Source organism: Quercus lobata, chromosome 12, assembly GCF_001633185.2.
Source record: "Quercus lobata isolate SW786 chromosome 12, ValleyOak3.0 Primary Assembly, whole genome shotgun sequence".
Classification (NCBI taxonomy): Eukaryota; Viridiplantae; Streptophyta; class Magnoliopsida; order Fagales; family Fagaceae; genus Quercus; species Quercus lobata.
In genome coordinates this window covers 7,923,673-7,942,960 of record NC_044915.1, presented here as the reverse complement: position 1 = coordinate 7,942,960, position 19,288 = coordinate 7,923,673, and the positions used below count along the sequence as shown (strand labels likewise).

The 19,288-nt window shown below is 36.2% G+C and overlaps 1 protein-coding gene across 1 annotated transcript in view; it reads right to left on the bottom strand.

Moving 5' to 3' along the window:
- LOC115971846 overlaps positions 1-19,288 on the bottom strand; it is a 95,093-nt gene that overhangs the window by 22,224 nt on the left and 53,581 nt on the right. The window contains exons 34-44 of the mRNA XM_031091922.1: positions 14,470-14,573; positions 6,944-7,233; positions 6,718-6,802; positions 6,244-6,582; positions 5,320-5,682; positions 4,747-5,236; positions 3,340-3,503; positions 2,074-2,236; positions 1,667-1,936; positions 919-1,116; positions 35-77 (exon numbers count right to left, since the gene is read on the bottom strand). Of these exons, the coding sequence (XP_030947782.1) occupies positions 35-77; positions 919-1,116; positions 1,667-1,936; positions 2,074-2,236; positions 3,340-3,503; positions 4,747-5,236; positions 5,320-5,682; positions 6,244-6,582; positions 6,718-6,802; positions 6,944-7,233; positions 14,470-14,573 (2,509 nt within the window). The remainder of the gene's footprint in view (positions 1-34; positions 78-918; positions 1,117-1,666; positions 1,937-2,073; positions 2,237-3,339; positions 3,504-4,746; positions 5,237-5,319; positions 5,683-6,243; positions 6,583-6,717; positions 6,803-6,943; positions 7,234-14,469; positions 14,574-19,288) is intronic.

The following is a 19,288-nucleotide window of genomic DNA, read 5'->3' as shown; positions in this document are numbered from 1 at the left end:
AAAAATTGACTGATAGGTACACTCAAAGAAATACCTTTTCCCATATCTGTTACAATTAATTCCATCAAGTAGTGGTCCTGTGCAAATTTGGATGATAGGATATCATAAGGTGGCCGTGGAAAAAATGTTAGAAAAAAGGAACAAGGAATAAAGTTAAAAATGCTATTGTAAAAAGATGACTGCTATACATACAGGTTAAAATTATGTCAAAACTGTGCAGAAAAAAGCGAATTTACCATGTAAACCCTATACAGCATGAATATCCACACTAAGAAAAAGCAACAACAGCATAATTTGAGTGAACCAATTCTCTGTTGCAGAATCCAGAGGGCTACTAGCGGCATCAAGAGTTAAATTTCTTTTAAATTAGTCCTAAGAATAGAACAAGTAAAAGGTTGGGAAATCCTATGGAACCAGTAAAAGTCTTCCACAATCTATATAGATGAGGTTGCGAAAACAGAGTAACAAGTTGGGATATATTAAGCAGGAAAGCAGCTGTTTAAGCAGTTGCACAGCTAGGCTAGCGATATTTTGGGGTACTTATGATCAAAAGCCTGAAAATCCTTTCATAAGTGCGTGTAATTACAAGTTTGCAGCAAGCAAGGAAAATAATTTTGAAGAATTTACTACTCTAGAATTTTACTGAATCTTAATTATGCAACACAGGCATTTGAAATAATTTGCTGAATGCTAAGGTCAAATTGCTATCAGCAACCATCGGGAATGAAAATAATATAGTAGGGGAATTTCAATGGTATTTTTTTTTTTACTTTTCAGACTAAGCTCAAAGCTCAGGTAAATGAAAGTTGTGACAACTCATGAAAAGAAACCAAAAATAGAAAGAAAGAAAACATATATATCCTTGAAAAAAAAAAAAAAAAACAAGTTAGCAAGTGGGAAAAAAAATTATCCACATACTGGTGAATCAACTTTGAAGAAAAATACTTCATTCCAATTGACCAATTCAAGCTCAGAAGACAAAAATTTATCTGCACTTCTTCCAGATGTCCGTGCACTCTGTTGATGGAGCTGTAATTCAGTCGAGACACTTTGGTCTGGAGTGAGACGAATTGCTAGAGTGTACTGGTGAGAAGTTAAGCCTTTAACTCTTGGGAACTGCATTTCAGGTATATCCAGATGAATAAATAACTCATAAAAAAAATTGCTAGCATATTCATTAAATGATTAAATTCACCAATTCCAATCAACTTAAGCTTTTGACAGGATCAGTAATTTATTATGGTATCAGAATAGGTGATCTTGAGTACAAACCTTATCCCCACTCTAACTCCCATTTAAAAAAGTTGAAAATCCCACATATTAGGCACTAATTATTAAGGAAAAGTTTGGACCCACACATGCGTGGTTGTGTGGGTAGTGTTAGAATATTGATTAAATTCACCATTTCCTATTAGCTTATACTTTTGGAAGAATTAGTGATTTATCAAAACCAGTACAAAAGCAAGAGGCTATGACTAAATTTAGTATCAAGTCAATGAATAACGATAGCTACAGCTACAGCTATAGTAGTAACAAAAAGTTTATAATAGTAATTGAAGGACAAAATTTACCAGTTATCATATATTTTTCAGAAATAAATTTATTTCAAAGTAATTATTTAGAATTAAAAGCAATAACCTCCATCATGAAATAAAAATGCTCATACCTGTGCATCCACTATAACAACTGTCACCATTATTCTGAATTTTCTGCCAAGTTTTCCTTTCAAATGAGAATCTAACATATCTTTTGAGACAGGAACTTTTATAGACTTCATATCCCCAGATGGCATCCGAATTATATTTGGAAGTCCCCTGATATCAGTGGCTCTAATAAAAATGTCCTGTCCAAGTTTGTTTTGTGGGATTATATAATAATTTCTCTGGTGATGAATGTCAATGATAGATCTTCCACCGTAAGTTGGAGAAAATGCTTCCTATTTGATGCAAGTACACATGGTGGGATTGTGGGGGGAGGGGGGAAGAAATGTTAGTACACACTGTTGTATAAAAGCAACAAATGAAAAGAGAAAAGTAAAATTGCAAAATACGAGAGGAAATAGAAGAGATTTACTTGTTTTTTACGAGATTCATGAACATGACTTAGATTAATCCAGCTTGCATAAGCTTGAATAATCATATTTGCATTAGACACTGAAACATTTATGTTTAAATCCCTAGTTGAAGTAAGACGTAACTGAGAAGCTGCACCAGGGGCATTGATATTGTATTGGTACCTGCAAAAGTGACTGAATTAGGAAATGATATGAAATAATAATGTAAAGGTTTAAATAGAATATTATCATTATAATTAAAGCAAATATATTAACAGCCAAAAAACAGGAGAAAATGTAAAAAGGCAAAGCTTCCTTGCTTGTAGATAAGGACAACAACCAAGCCTTAGGTTCAATATTTTGGGGTTGGGTAAAGATCCTCAACAGCTTCATATATTACTTGTAACTTGTAAGTGAAAAAAATTAGCAAGGACATAAACATACAACTTGGAGGTAAACATTGAAACCTAATTTTCTTTTTCTTTTTCTTTTTTTGGTTGATTAGTTAACAAAATAAAATAAAAAATAAAACCAATTATCATAATACAAATGAAAGGTTTTCTCTCTTAAAGATAATTTAAAAAATAAAATCCAAAAGAAAGAAGAAAGGAAAATAAATCAAACAAAAATGCCAAGCCAGGGATTATAAACTCAATTCACCCCACGCCCTCCAACCCCCCTCTTCAATCAAGGAAAAATATCTATACATCAAGAGAAGAAATTAGATTTTCTCCAACTTACAAAGATTTTGCTAATAAGATACTCCATCCTAAGAATCCAAATCATCTATTACTCGCTCTCCCCCCTTTGAGGGGGCACAACTTCTACTAACAGTCATTTTTGCTCTTTTTAAAAAGCTAAAGGTTATAGATAGAAGTGCCGATGAGATCTAGCTTACATGGTACTTCCTCCCCTTATAAGAATGGGGTTGAGGATGAATTTGTGGGTTCAAGATCTTCTGGATACGTGTGTAAATTACCAATTAGAAAAGAAAAATATGACAGAGATTTAAATGCTTGAAATCCAGACAACCAAGAAAATCCAAAGAAGAAGAAGAAGAAGAAGAAGAAGAGAGGAAGGGACACTTCAGATAAAGCAAAGATATTTATGGAATTTAATAATTGTATAAAAGAAGGTGAAGTCCCTAGGTGTTGGTGAAGATGTGCTTTTTCCATCTACTATAGTATCAACGTATATCTTTACACTCCACAAGCACTAAATATAATTTGATGCAAAGTACAGTAAAGTGCTTTAATTTGATGTAATTAGCACAATAAATAAAGTACCTTAAAAATCCGTCTACCGGCTCAACAAGAGGCTCCCAAGCTTCATACTTATCATTATATGATTGAGCAGCCAAAGAGAAGTTGACAGTGGAACTCAAGCAGTCAGTTCTTCCATGCAGGCTAAACCCAATTCCACTAAAAGATATATTGAACAACGGAACCATCTGTAAAATTCAGAAACAAAATCATATATTTGCCATCAAAGGGCCATATTTGTCTATTCAAGGAAAAAAAAGAAAAAAAAAAGAGCCTAAGGTTCCTGAGTTCTAAATCATGATCATCATCCAAAAAAGGAACAATCTACTTTTGAGCAGCACAAGAAGAAAATATATAATATTTTTCGATTGGGCACTAAGAGAAAATGAAAAACAGGCTCATATGTGACAACAAACAACACTAGATTTCGAACAAAAATAAGATACCCCTTGCACTCAGAAAGACTATATATAATCTGAAGCAATAGAACAGATCTTTGCATTACTTAAGAATCTTAAGAGAAAAAATAATGAAAGATGCCATTATATTTAAATATTTTTTTTGTTGGTTCCAAGTGCATCAGTGGGTTTTAAACCCACAACGTCACCTTCCACCTTACTCTCACAAGAGGAGGAGGAACCATTTGTGCTAGTTCATTATATTGAATATTAACCCTGCTACCATACCTAACCAGCAAGAAACCATCTTTCAGATTTTTTTTTTTTTTTGATAAAGGTTCATTTGTCATCCTTAAGAAAGTTAGTTCCTATGAAACATCTGAAAATCAAGTATAACGTAAAAAATAAATAAAATAAATAAAAAAAGATGTAATTTTTATTAATATGACAAATGAACTTCTAACCAAACAAATTAAACAATGAAAAAAAAAATTAATGAATTGCTAACGAGATCCAGTATTATTCTCAAAATATGAGCCGCATATACAAAGAAAAGGCAAGCCTGAGAGTCTGTTGCATGATTGCATCACTACTGTCACACACTTGAACAGATTAGTCCTTCATTTCTTTTTCTTTTTCTATTTTAAAACGAAAATACATTTTTAATAATTCTGATTAGACCAATATCTCAACCTCTAAATCTTTTCCCCAGACATTTTAAACAAGGTTGGCTGCATATTCTTAGAACTTCATTCATGGCGCTCTTGTTTGCCATCAAAAACCATACATACAACTCATATCACCCTTTTTCTGCAGTCCAGAAGGTTGTAAGCAGATGAATGTAAGCATTTGTTTTATTTGCAACCTGAAAGCCCCCTAAACAAGAGATGTACGTACTAGTAATTCATTCACAATTAGTTCACCAATTACCATATTTATTCATTTCTTTAACTAGCATTGATTTCCAAACACAAGCTGGTCTGACGTCTTATTAATGACATTAAATGGAGGTACTTGGAATAGGGATTCTCACCAAACCACTGTAGTCATCAAAGAGTGCCGCAGAAAATGTTGCAATTTCTGCATCAATAACAGTATCATCTGACCCACTTGGCACACTTGAATCAGCCAGCTTTAAGGCAAATCTTTTTGGAGGTCTTTTAAAACCACTACGGACAATGAAGGTTCCCAACTCATTATCAACCACCCAAATACTAAATGGCTCTGATGTGAATTTGGCATCAGATGTATCCCATATACTTTCCTCCAGAAACTGATCCCCAGTGACCATATCACTGCGCATGCATCTTAATGTGCTGAATTCATTCTGCTTTGGGGGGCCTTTACTTGCAATACAACCTAAGGAAACATAACCTGGGGGAGGTTGAGGTAGCCAAAAAGAAATGTTATCCATTCCCCTCTGCTTCTTGATTTGCCCAACTAGCTGGAAACTCAGAGGGGCTTTGAAAAGCTCCTCATCTCCAGAATCATGAAGAACAATGCAATTATTTGGAGGCTCATACCTAAATCCACATAACAATCCATAGTTAACATTGAATCTATAAAAACATAGACATCTAATATGAAATTCACAAGTATCACACACCCTTTAACAGCAATATCACCAAAATATACCATCCCCTGTGGCACAACCGGACGCCATATGGATAGTTTCTTCCTTGAGTATGACCCTTGATTCCACCATATTAATCTAAAACTAGCAACAGCCTCAAAACGCCGACCAGAGCTTGCAGCAATCGATCTTCCTGATTGTTGGTTGTGTAAATGACCTGAAGGGGAAGTCTGGGCATCTGTACTGGTAGGTGCTTTTGCAAAGTCTTCTGACAACCCAAATATCATATGACGCAAATCATATGCTTTAGGCTTTAAGCTAAAATTAGCAGGATCTGCTGGCAAGAAAGTGCCAAGAGAATTATCTATGCGCCAGAATGACAAACTTGAGAGGTATCTACAATTCAAACATTAAAGAAGAAATCAAAATCGTGATTTTATTAGAGCTGTTAGTGTGTAATATGCTTCATATAAATTGATAGTCCATTTCCTAACAGCTTAAACTTTTAGGACTCATGATGCCCAATATAATGTCAGAGCATGGTTGCCTTGGTAACCCACATTCCTACAATTTCTTTCTACATGCAAGGGCTTGCACATGAGAGGGAGTGTTTGTATGTAGTATGCCTTACATATATTGTTGATCCACTCCCTAACAGTTTATGTTTTTGGGGGTGGTGATCCAACAATAGCAAGCGGTTGTTTTTGTGATACAATTTCACCAACGAGTTAGTGATCAGAAAGGCTTGCATGCAGTAAACACCCAGATTTATTATGTCCCAAGCATACAGATGGCAAACTGACATCGTCTTGGACAACAAAACCATTATAAATAACTATTACTAAACAGCTCCCAATGCAATCTAAACTGTTCCCAAAAAATTCCTACCACTTAAGTGAATGCACGTCATATAAACTAAACTTATAACAGAAAATTTAGTCCTGGAATTTTACGTACGTATCAGTAGTGCTGATTGCAATACAATCCCTCAGGGAACAAGGACAAACTAAAGAAGCCAAAATGCAAAAAGCCGAAGATAGTGGTGGTTGTGTTATTCCAGGGGAAACCACACAGCCCAATGCAACATAACCTTCGGGTGCCACAGGGAACCAAATTGAACAACCGGTGTCTCCATTACCATGGACAACATTTGGTAGCGAGTCAAAACTATTTACTACATGACCAGAAAGGTCTCCAGAAGATAAAGGTGCCCAAATCAGTTTGAAAGATATTGGTCTTTTAACTCTAGCATAGTTGGTATTTACAGCAAGAACTCCTTTTGTAGGTGGCTTGTCCCTGTAATGTGAACACTGATAAGCCAATATTACAAAGACAATTTAAAAAGAACTTATCCCAAGGAAGAAAAAGCATCAATCTCTATGGGGAAAAAAAAAAGTGTCTCAAGAAACAATCAGAGGAGATTTCACTGACAGTGGTGTCAGATAGTCACCAAGAACAGCAAAACCAGGTGGTGCATGAGGTCTCCAAAAGGCAAATATTTGATCACTGTTGGGATCTGCAGGGTGCAACAATCTGGCAGTCATCAGTAATTAAATTAAAAATGTTAACTTCTTCCATTGCTAATGTGTGTGTGTGTGTGTGTGTGTGTGTGTGAGAGAGAGAGAGAGAGAGAGGGATCAGCATCATGTTTATGTACTTTTTATTGTTCCAATCTTGTCAAATTGGGAGCAGATAACTGTCATTTTCTTTGAAGTCATCCTTAGAAATGCCAGAATGTTCTCTTCAACTGCTAAAAATAGTCTCAAGATGCTGAATGAAAAATTCATGAATATATCGGAAACAAATAAATGTATATTGGTCTTTCCAGAAGCATTTGAGTACTTAACGGAGGTGTCAAAAGGCTCCAATATCCTGATTCCACTACTCTCCATAGTCAAGCCTAGTGCATTGGCGCTCATCTCAATAGTATCACCCTTTAAAACAAGCCTGGCAGCAGCATAAGCACATTGAATATCAGCTTTCTATTAAATTCTCATTACTTAACTACATATTTTCCTGGTCATCCAGTACTTTGAAAACGGAGAGATGAATAGAAGCAATATATAAAACAAGGTTCTGAAATTACAAGAATCATGTGCACAATAGTTCATGTTATAGTTATTCTAGTGGACAAGGGTCTAAACAATAATAAACCTTAAAATAAAAATGGCAAAATCTTTAATAAATTATGATTTTCAAAGACATTAGCAAACTTATATGTACATAAATGATGTAGTTCATTTTTTAAGCTAGCACTATTACTAGCTTTTTTTTTTTTTTTTTTTTTTTTGATAAGTAATAAAAATATATTAAAAAGAAGAAGGGTGTCACCTGGGTATACAGGAAATATACATCAAGGGAAAAAAACAAATCAAGTGCATAAAGTACAAAAGTCCATGAAACTAGGGACTGAAGAAAAAGAACGAAAGCCTAACACTGCAACCCAATCTAGAAGAGTCTTAAGGAAGAAGAGTTTAAAATCTGAAACTGATTTCTCTAAATCCTCAAAATGCCAGTTATTATACAATATAAGCTAGTTGAATTTGAATACAAGAAATCTACCTGAGGTACTAATCTAAGAGTGTGTCCCTTGAAGAGGTAGTTCATTTTTTCTTTTCTCTAAACAACTTAGCTTTCCAAAACATATTTCCTTTTCACCATTTTTCCTCTATCATAATTTGGTATCAAAGCTTGAGATCCTTAGGATTCAAGTTGGTTTGCAATTTTTTTCTTCATTTTCTATCATCAAGAACCTGTCAAGATCCTATCTTGATTTCTTTTTCTTATCCTCTACTAGTGAGCCTAAGGATTTGTGTAGATGGCACCAATAGCATACAATAGAAGAAACAAGAAGGCTTTGGCAGCACATGAACTTAAGGTGCTGGCTCATCCCAGGTAGCAGACACAACCACACCAAGAAGGAGAATCCCAGGTGACATTAGGGCAGATTGTGGAGCTGCTAAGGAGGCAACTTGCTGCCTTGACTGAGGAAGTGAGAAGAAACCGGCGTTATCATCCTAGAAATGATGATGAACCTGCTGAAACTGACAGTCAAAGCAACTTCGATAACCCAATTGGTCAACCTAGAGGAGGTGTTCAAAGGCAAGTGCCTAGTCCTCCAAGGGGAGAACCAAAATGGGAATCAAACTTCAAGATTGAGTTACCTGAGTTCTATGATAGCTTGAATCATGAAGAATTCATGGATTGGCTTAACCAAGTGGAAAGAATCTTTGATATCCATGAGGTACCAGATTCCAAGAAGGTGAAATTGATCTCTATCAAGCTGAGAGGGAGAGCTTTAGCCTAGTGGAAACAACTCCAAGTTCAAAGAATTAGCAGGGGTAAAAGAAAGATCCAAGATTGGTCCAAGTTGAAGCAGAAAATGAGAAACCAGTTTCTGCCTTTCAATTATATGCAGTCCTTGTACAAACAACTGCATAATTTGAAGCAACATGGCAGTGTGGAAGTACAATGGCATTTTATCAACTGGTAACTCGAGTAGACCTGAATGAGAGTGAAGAGTAGATGGTTGCAAGGTTCTTGAGTGGTCTTAAATCATTAATTCAAGATGCCTTATCTTTGCACCAACTATGGTCTATTTCTGAAGCTTACAATAGAGCCTTGATGTTTGAGAGGCAACTTGAAAGAAAAGCTTTTGTGCAGTTCCAAGCTTATGGTGGTTGTAGAAGTACCCAAGTCAGCACTCAAGGAAGCCCAACTACTAATAGTGCGCAGCCTTTCAAGATTGACAATGCAAGCTTGCCTTCACAACTTCTAGTACAATCAAACCAATCCCTAAAGCAGCACAAAGTTTTACATTTAAGTGCTACAAGTGTGGAGAAGCTGGGCACAAGGCCACAGATTGCTAGAAAGGAGGAGTTAATGCTCAAGGTAAGGGTAAAGCTTTGATGATTGAAGGTTGTGAAGACCAGGAAGATGAAGAATTTCCAATATATGAAGAAGAAGATATATGTGATAGTGTATTGATAATTGAAGACACTAGAGGAGGGGAATGTATTCAAGAACCCGTATATGATCAATACGTGGAAGATGAAGTAGATGCTCATATAGAGGAAAAGGAGGATTTATCATTAGTAACAAACGTCTTGCAAGTTCCACAGAAAGAAATGGAGGATGACGAGTGGCTTAGAAGTAGTAGTTACAAGGATATGGTGTCACAAGAAGTTTTTAACAATCTTGAATTGAAGAATCAAGACCAGCCCTAACCCCAAAAGCTATCTTGCTTCAAGAAACGAGGTGAAGTTAGAGATTCTAGAAAGTGTTTAGTGTTCTTAATTAATGACTTTCAAGATTATGTTCTTTGTGAGAGAGAGAGAAGAGAGAGAAGGAAAGAACATAATAAAGCCTTACTAGGGAAGTGGTTATGGAGGTTTGGGATTGAGGAGACAAGGCTTTGGAGAAGGGTTGTAGCTCTCAAGTTTGGAGAAGAATGGGGGGGATGGACATCCAAGCTAGGTAGAGGGGTGCATGGGTGTGGCTTGTGGAGAAGTATCCGCATGGGATGGGACGATTTTAGCAAGAATATTCGCTTTGAGGTAGGGGTGGGGGATAGAGTGAAGCTCTGGACAAATCAATGGTGTGGGGATTCTCCACTTCAATTGACTTTTCCAAGTGTATATGGGATTGCATCCAATAAACGGGCGTTGGTGGCATCTTCTCTGGAACGGTTGGGGATAGAGGAGCGGAGAAACTAGGATGTTCATTTTACTCGGAGACCAAATGATTGGGAAATGGGTGATGTGGATGATTTTCTCCGTACCTTGGGCTCTAATCTTCCTCCCACTGAGGACGAAGATCGTATGCGATGGAAGTTGACAAAGTATGGGGACTTTGATATTCGATCATTTTACAATAAGTTAAGAACCCCCTTGCCCATTATTTTTCCTTGGAAAGGTGTTTGGAAGGTTAAGGCTCCTCGGCATGTTTCCTTCTTTGTGTGGACTGTTGTATGGGATAGGATCCTTACAGATGATACTTTGAGGGGTAGAGGGTTGGTTTTTGTCAACTGGTGTATCATGTGCCGTAGTAAGGGGGAGACTGTAGATCATTTGTTACTACATTGTGGAAAGGCTTATCGGTTGTGGAGTTTTGTGTTTAGATCTTTTGGGTTTTCTTGGGTCTTGCCAAGATCAGTTGCGGATACTCTATTCGGTTGGTGGAATTGGCCTGAAAAGCATTTTTCTAGCATTTGTAATTTAACTCCATTATGCTTGATGTGGTGTCTTTGGAGGGAGCGAAATAGGAGGATGTTTGAGGACATGGAAAGTTCAGATGACTAACTATTGGCCTCTTTCAATGGCACTTTGTTTGACTGTTCTAGGACTTGGGGACTCACCTCTAGTGATTCTCTCCCTATGTTCCTTAGCTCTCTCCTGTGTACTTAGTTTCTTTTCTTTTTTTATCTTTTTACTCTTTCTTTTCCCTTTATATTTTTCTCTCTTTATTACCTATCAAAAAAAAAAAAAGACTATGCTTGATGTGGTGTCTTTGGAGGGAGCGAAATAGGAGGATGTTTGAGGACATGGAAAGTTCAGATGACCAGCTATTGGCCTCTTTCAGTGGCACTTTGTTTGACTGGTCTAGGGCTTGGGGACTCACCTCTAGTAATTCTCTCCCTATGTTCCTTATCTCTCTCCCGTGTATTTAGTTTCTTTTTTTTTTTTTTTTATCTTTTTACTCTTTCTTTTCCCTTTATATTTTTCTCTCTTTATTACCTATAAAAAAAAAAAGATTATGTTCTTTGTGATGTGACCACCATGAATGTTTGCCATCTCTTACTTGGGTGTGAAAGATTATGTTCATATCAAACCATTTCAGGTGGAAGGAGCAACACATCCAGCTTATACAAGAGAGGAGATCGTTACACACTGCAGCCAAAGAAGGGGAAAGCTAGTCCCAAACCAATGGTCAAAATGAAGAAGGTTGGATGGAAGAGCATCTACATGGCTGCTTACACTTGCAGCCTTGACACAAAGCAGCAACAGACCCTTAATCTCTAGCATGATGCAGCAGCTTAATACAGCAACTAATGAGAATGCATATCAGTGGAACTACCAGATCATATGCATATCTCAAATAGTTTCAATGTTCATTACTTACTACCCTGTCATGCACCAGATCATCTTACAACTAGCCTCACTTGAGGACAAGTGTGTTCCAAAGTGGGACAGTCCTGATACAGTTCATTTTTAAAGATAGATGTTACTAGCTTATATTGTATAATAAGTAGTTTCCTTTTACTTTTAATAGCCTTTATCACTTGTAACAGAAAATTAGTTAGTTGATAGGTTATTAGTGATAAGTGCAATAGTCTATTAGTTAGAGAAGTTCGGCTTTGGCTAATCACATGGCAACTGCATGGTGGGTTCTTGTAACAAACTTAACAGCTTGCTTATGTAACTATAAATAAGCAAGGCTACCCTCATTGTAACTACTTTGAATCCAAGAAATCTACCTATGAGATATTATTCCAAGAGTGTGTCTCCTAAAGAGTTAGTTCATTCTTTTTTTTCTCTAAGCAACTTAGCTTTCTAAAACATCTTTCCTTTTCACCATTTTTCCTCCATCAATATAGCTAATTTGACCATCATGCATTACCAAGGTTTTAAATTTCATGTTGGTCTGTCATTTGGTTAACCCACAATTCGTAATACGTTAAACGTTAAACATAATGAAAATATGCATTTAAAAAAAGCCAAATAGAAAATGTGGACACATTTTGGAAACCAAGCCTTAATGCCAAAACTTTATGGTCAATTATGGATCCCCAACAAACTAATCAGTTATCAAAAAAAAAAAAAAAAAGACTCATTGATTGGCAGATAGAGAGGAACTCTCAATCTTTAGAGGAAAAATTCTCTACTTCAATCTCAAGTCAAAAAGACTAATTTGAATTCATTCTTTAAACGGATTTTTATAAGGCTAAGCACGGCTACGTATAGCCTAAGGGGTTAAAATGATAAACTCATGCTGACATCATCACTCATATACTCCTAAAGTTTAGCCAACATGAGCAAAATATTTATCACATTCTAAAAGTCTATTACAAGCTATAGCTATCCTTTAGCTTTACACCATATATATCACACATCTAAATTCAAGTAAGCACATTCCTAGCCAAGTTTCTACAACAATTAAGCACATGCCTAAAATATTTAGTCATACGTCCAATGAGCCTTGCTTGTTGAACTTGTTACATCAGCTGCCCCATAAGCCTTGCTTGATTTGGCCACCCCTTATGCCACCTCATCATACGAACTCGGCCACATCCACATCATCACGAAGCCACAATATCATCACCATGGCTATATCATCATGACATATAATCGGGCACCTCCTTATGCTTGCATCATACCTAACCTTAATAGGACTTGGACTCTTTAGGGTTTGATAAGATAACTAAGCCCAAACAAAATAACTAAACTCACAAATAGAACCCAAAAACACAATCAAACCCAAAATAAGACCCAATGGACCAATACTACAACCCATGTTTAGAAAAACAGAAAATTAAAGAATTTTCCCTAAGACATAAAATTAAATTATAATAAAATTGGCTTATCACGTACACAATTTGGAGGCAAAATTTGCTAAATACTATAAATAGTAACTTTTTAGAAGAATTTTTGGTGAATAGCATGCGTTTGAAGTTATTTAGTTATGTACACTGTTTTTGGAACTCGAGTTTGGGAAAATCGAGTTCCAACCCAAAATCGAGTTTAACAAACTCGAGGTCCAACTAGTATAGGTTTGACGTGGAATTAAAGAAAAAAAAAACCACATGGAACTTGAGTATCCTAAAGTCGAGTTCCAGCCCAGTAAATGAAAAATCTGATACCATGAACACCATGAACATGATGAACAAACCCAACAAATTCAAACCCAAAAAATCAAAACCATAAACTTCATACCCAAAAATAATCAAACCCAGGCAAGTTGAACAATCAAAGATCAAACACAACACACACCATTAGACCCAAAAACCATTCGAATCCACCAACCCATCAAAGGAAATTCTTTGAACCAAACAGATTTGTTGAAGCACCCACCAAAGCCAATCACCAAACCAAGCCAAACAAAATCCTAGCAAACCCATCATCTCCCTCACATTCATGACCCATCAAACCGCAATACCATACCCATTGGCCATCGTGACCCATCATAACAAAAAAACCAAACACCAATCAACTGTCGTGACCCATCAGAGCACAACAACCCAAATACCCATCACCTTGACCCATCGACCAACTGTGGAGAGAGAATGGGTCTGTGCAAAATGGATAGAGAAAGAGGATTTGAGTTGAAAGCCACCACCACAATGGCAGTGGCGATTTGTTGCTAGCAGTGGTGAATGGCTGAGCTTGGAGCTCTCTGGTATGGAGGTCTAAATTGGGCTAGAACTCGAGTTTGAAAAATTCGATTTCCACGTGTTTTTTTTTTTTTTTTTTTAAATCCACGTTAGACGACTAAACCAATTGGAACTCGAGTTTGCTAAAGTTGATTTCGGGTTGGAACTCGAGTTTGGCAAACTCGAGTTCCAAAAACAGTTTACATAACTAAATAACTTCAAACGCATGCTATTCACCAAAATTTTTTTTTGTAAAAATGTACTATTCGGCAAATTTTGCCCAAGTTGGAATTGGGTTGATAGGGTACATGCGATGATTGAAAATTGTTGTTTATATAATTTTACAAATTTACATAAAATATTAATGATTCCATGTTAGCCAAATAGCATTAAAATTTTTGGGCTCATTTTCAAGGTCACAACCAAACACAAGAAGCAAGTCATTTTCCCTTTCTTTTCTTTTTTTTTAATAGTTACAATGGGGGTGGGAGGATTTGAATCATGGATGTCTTCATTGGAAAAGCCAAGAGATGCCTATTGAGCTATAAGGCTCTTGGAGTCATTTTCTCTAAAAATATTATCCAATTAAAACATTTTTTTCTAAAAGAAAAACTTACATTGAGGCAAAGAGGAAGACTAAATTTTAGTATCTTAACAAGATAGGTATATGTGACCGACATTCACACTTGCAGGCTGAAGAGAGCTTTAAACAGAAAGATACAAGTACTACTAGCTCCCTCAGACTTTTATCATTGAGAACTTCAAAAGATCAAAACAGCAATTTCAATGCATGAAATAGTCCTCAAAGAACTGACCTGCAAAATGCATCCAACTGCGCATGCAAAAGTTGGTTAGAGAGTATCTGTGAGTCCCCAACATCTTTTGATGTATTGTAAAAGGTCAGTTCTGGGCCAATAGCCTGCACGAAAACATCACAAGTACAGAGGTGATATGAAGAAAGTACTTAAAAAAAAAAAATACCACCATTACCAACTAAACACAGATTTTGTACAGTGCCCTCATAAAACCATTTAAAATAAAGTAGAAGCAAGGGCAGAAAAATGACTAAGACAATCAGAAACAGCTAAGGTTCAGCACATTTTTTGGTTAATCTTAGCACGATTATTAAGTTCAACTTCCTATCACAAACACAAATTAAAATTTTGTTTAATCAATAAGTATAACTCGAACTCAGAACAAATTGGCAAAATAGGAGGACGATTATGGAATGTGAGACTAAAAAAATGGCTTCATCTTAAACGTAACTTATTTCAGAGAATATGCACTGATAGTGGAAATCATGGGAACCCCGGTAACACTACTAATACCAAATGCACAAATGACCAAAAATAGGATTGAAGATTAAGCTTATTAAATTTAAGATACTCTCTGTGGGAAACATAACAGATTTAACACAATTGGTGCATAACCTAGGATGTAGAGTATCATATCAACCAATTACATTTCTTAGATAATCTTCAAAAGTGATTTGTGTTTCATGTGGATAATCTTTGAAAGTGAAATATCATGATTAATGATTGGTATTTCATGTGTAATAATAGTGCAGAATTAGTTGATCTTTTTGTCTGCTGTCTGATACAGATATCTGGCCTTTTGTGATCACTTTATGTGGGACATCTTGGGTCACGCCAAAGACTATGATCAGCTATTGGAGTGTTGCCAATGAAGTTTTAATTGTCATAAAAGCTCACAAATTTGGCAGTCCATCCCATTATGTGTTTTGTGGACAATTTGGCAAGAAAGGAATAATTGAACCTTTGATGGCATAGAATAACCCAATCATGTTATCAAACCGGCTTTGATGAGATCCTTATAAGATTGGATGTCCACTTTAGGCAGCATCCCCATATTGTCTTTTCCTAATTTTTTTTTATATATATCTTCTTTGAGATTGTAATTCTTTAGGAGTGGTTCGTACACACCCTATATATGTGAACTATCTCCTCTTTTGAACAAAATAATTTTTACTCTAAAAAAATAAAAAATCAGAAGAGGTTGAAATAGCTTCACTAAATTTTTTAAGTTCAATATGAAATTTAGATCCAGAATTCAATTTTGGCTTGATATATAGACTGGTGAATGGTGATGCCATGCCTAAGGCGAAGTATCCTGAACTTTCCCAACTCTGATGGACAAGAATGCCAAATTGGTAATTTATCTAGAATATGGAATTAGGCATCCTCCTTGGAAACAATATTCTTCATCGCGATTCATGATTGAGAGTTAAAATCTATGGAGCATTTCTAAGATGATTTATACACATCACGAGACAATTAGGGAAGGAAGACAAAATGATTTAGTTTTCATTAAAAGAACATTGTGTTCAAATGAAGAGCTACATGACAAAAATTTGTTGTTTGTGTGGGATAATTTGGAGCATAAGCTCACTGAAGAAGGGGACTTCTACGTGGAGAGAGAGTCAATAGTCAGTTTTGGATCCGCCTCTGGTGCTTTTAAGGCTACTTCCAATGGGCCAGGGTCTTGGAGAGAATTATAACAGACGTCATGCCCACTAGCTTTCCTTGCAAGGCTAGGCGGACAAGAAGAAGAATGAGATCATCTGGACCTGGGAAGAGAAATAACATAAATTGGTGCCTATCACTTACTTAGGGAAAGGAACGAAAAGCTTTTAACCCTGCCTCAGGACGGAGGGAGAAGGTTAACCAGGGCACTGTTTGGGAGAAATGGAAGACTATATTGATAGGGATTGTGAGAGGCGTTAAGAGGCATGCTTAGCCACAAATGGAGCCATTGATGGACTGGTTCGAATGGAGAGGCTGAGGGTGGTAGAGAGAACCTTGATTGAGATGGCCTCACTTCCATTTTTTTCACTCTATGGGTGGCAAACAAAGGAAGTTCACAGAAAGCCAGTTCTTGTTCATGGCTTCCATCAGAAAATGATGATTATTGATAAACATACTTGATAAAATACCATTTGTGGGTAGAGGGAAGAGTGCTTCGTATTGCTGCTGCTAAACCAACCTTCCAATGTGGATATCTGGAGAGGGGGAGTGAGAGGTCAAGATATCGATAAGTTCAATTTGTTCCATTACCATTGGATCCAGGAAGGTGTTAGGGATCTATCTCTTCAATCAAAGGGACAAGGCATTCTAACTCTAAATTCCTCCAATCTCCAACTATTGATCTCATCTAGCTGCATCTAGGAGAAAAGCTTATTCCATCAATTATTCAATCAAGGGAGGGCTTTACTCAACAGATTCCTCAATCGGCTTCATTCCATTCCTTCTTCTATCATTCCCAAAGCCAAGGGAGAGGTACAGAGCAGAAGGCCAGTTGTTAATGAAAGGAAGACAAGAAGGGAGAACCGGCATGTAAGGAAGAGAACCAAGGGGGAGGCATTGTTAGGGGGAATTCAAGGCAAAGCATATGGAGAGTTTGAGTTCTATAGTGTGGCTTTTACTTGGGGAAATGTTGACGAGGTGGGTGACAATAATCATGGAGTGGTTTTATATGGTTTAAAAAACAAGACCATTTAAAGAACTGAAAATGGATAGGTTCAAGGTTTGGGGCCAGACCGGAGTTAAACTGGAAGTTGGATCCTAATGAGATCATAATTATTTAATACACAAATATAAACTTATAAAAATTAGCGAAGCTGATTAAAAAATTCTAAAGAATTCTAAACAAATTTCAAAGTTATTTTCACAATTTTATAAGGCAAATAGAATATCTAGCATTTTAAAGATAAAAAATAGTAGTTTATCAAGTACGTAAATTACTTCGATAAATTAGAACATTCGTTTTAAAGTGAGATTGAATTATGCATCATGAGTTTTATTTACTTTAATATTTTGAAGTGTGATAATAATTGTGATATTCAATTAAAGAAAAACAATCAAATTCATTGTAATGAAAGCTGCACGATGGTATTTTCAAAATTTTAGTTTTTTTTTTTTTTTTTTTTTTTTTGGTATGAAAAAATCCTCAATAATGCCATCTCACCAAGTCATTCAGGGCATGAATGACAACTCATACATCATCACATCCAATTATTAACATAATCACATAACAAAAGTAAAACCTTAACTGAAAGAAAAATAAAAACTCTAGAATTTAACTAATGAAACTTTAAAAATAAAGAAATATGACGCAGGAGGCAATGTGAAGACAGATTTATTATATTTAATTTGATTTTATGTATCAAGGGCAATTTTGTAATTTCATAATATTCTAGAATGGGTTGTGCTAATAGTCCATTGGGTATTGCTTTAGTTTTATTTGAGAGTAGTTATTTAGTTAGGCTCAGTACTAAAATCCCAAGAATCCAAGTCTTATTAGGGTTTTAAGAAATCCTAGTTCAACTAGGAATAGGTATTAGACTTCTATTTAAAGGGTTGTAATACTTTCTATTAAAGATGAAGAATAATAATATATTTTTTAAGAGCTATGAAGTTTTCTTTTATGGTTGGTGTGAGGCAACCTTCTCCGAGGTTTTGATGCCAAGGAACCCTAAGTGTGATGCTTAAGAACTCTAGGTGTGATTCCTAGAAAGTTATCTTTTCTTTAATTTTACTATTCATGGGTTACCGTTCACAGCACTGTTCAAAGCAACCCAAATCTTGATTTCACCTTTGTTTTCATTCCCAAACCCTACTAACCCTTGCCCCCTTGAAACCCTATAATCCCTATTATTTTCTAGCCTATTCCCCACCAAAACCCAACCCTAACCCAAGCTATACCAGATCTGCCCCAGGTGTTCTAAATCAGATTTTGTTTGTTCCCCCTTGTCCTACATCAAAATAACAAAAGAGTATGTCATTTAAAAACTCTTAGTAACCATGAAAACAAGCTCTGATGGCCCCCTCAACCATGATTAATAATGCCATGACAGAAATGATGGTGGGTGGCATCACTGGCATATGTTACCTGTAGAAAATTTTCAAAATCAGTGATTTTGAGAGATCAAGTCATTTGTGGTTGGAGGAGTTTACTCACTGGTGAACAGGAAGAGAGAGGGAGAGAGAGAGAGCACAAGTTCCGGTGGACTAGTCATGTGCAGCTCAAGGTCGTATCACCAGTGGAGGAGTTGAATGCTAGAACAGCCCCTCAACTGGAAAATGGTAACCAGACTGGCCGGTTCAACAGTCATTTGAACTGTTCCCAGCCTATTTTTGTTCTGTCCAGCTTTTTAGGAATAACCAGCTTGTTGGTTGCTTTGGGTGGTGGTGTCCAATTTTTAACACATTGGTTATACGTGTAAGAGTCATGTGGAGTCAATGGCATGTCTATTTTTAGGTTGTGAAACTATTCAAGAAATGCGGTCATTAATGTCATGCTTATTTCTCAAGAGATGTGATCATTAAAAAAATGCTTGCCTAGTCTAATGCACAGCTTAGTGATTGTTCTGCTATCCCGTTAGAAAGGATATTTTGGCAAGAGAAGCAATCGTGAAATATGGAAAGCTATTTCATCAGGCTCAATACGGTGCATATGTAGGAAAAATAATTATTACTGCTTTGAGGGGAATTAATGAATTTACATTTCCCTGTGTGTTTAGATGAGCTTATTTTTATTGTGTAATCAAAATTTCCTTCTCAAGCTACATGAGATAGATTTCTGAAGTCCACAGAAAAAATATTGCTAATTGCCCGA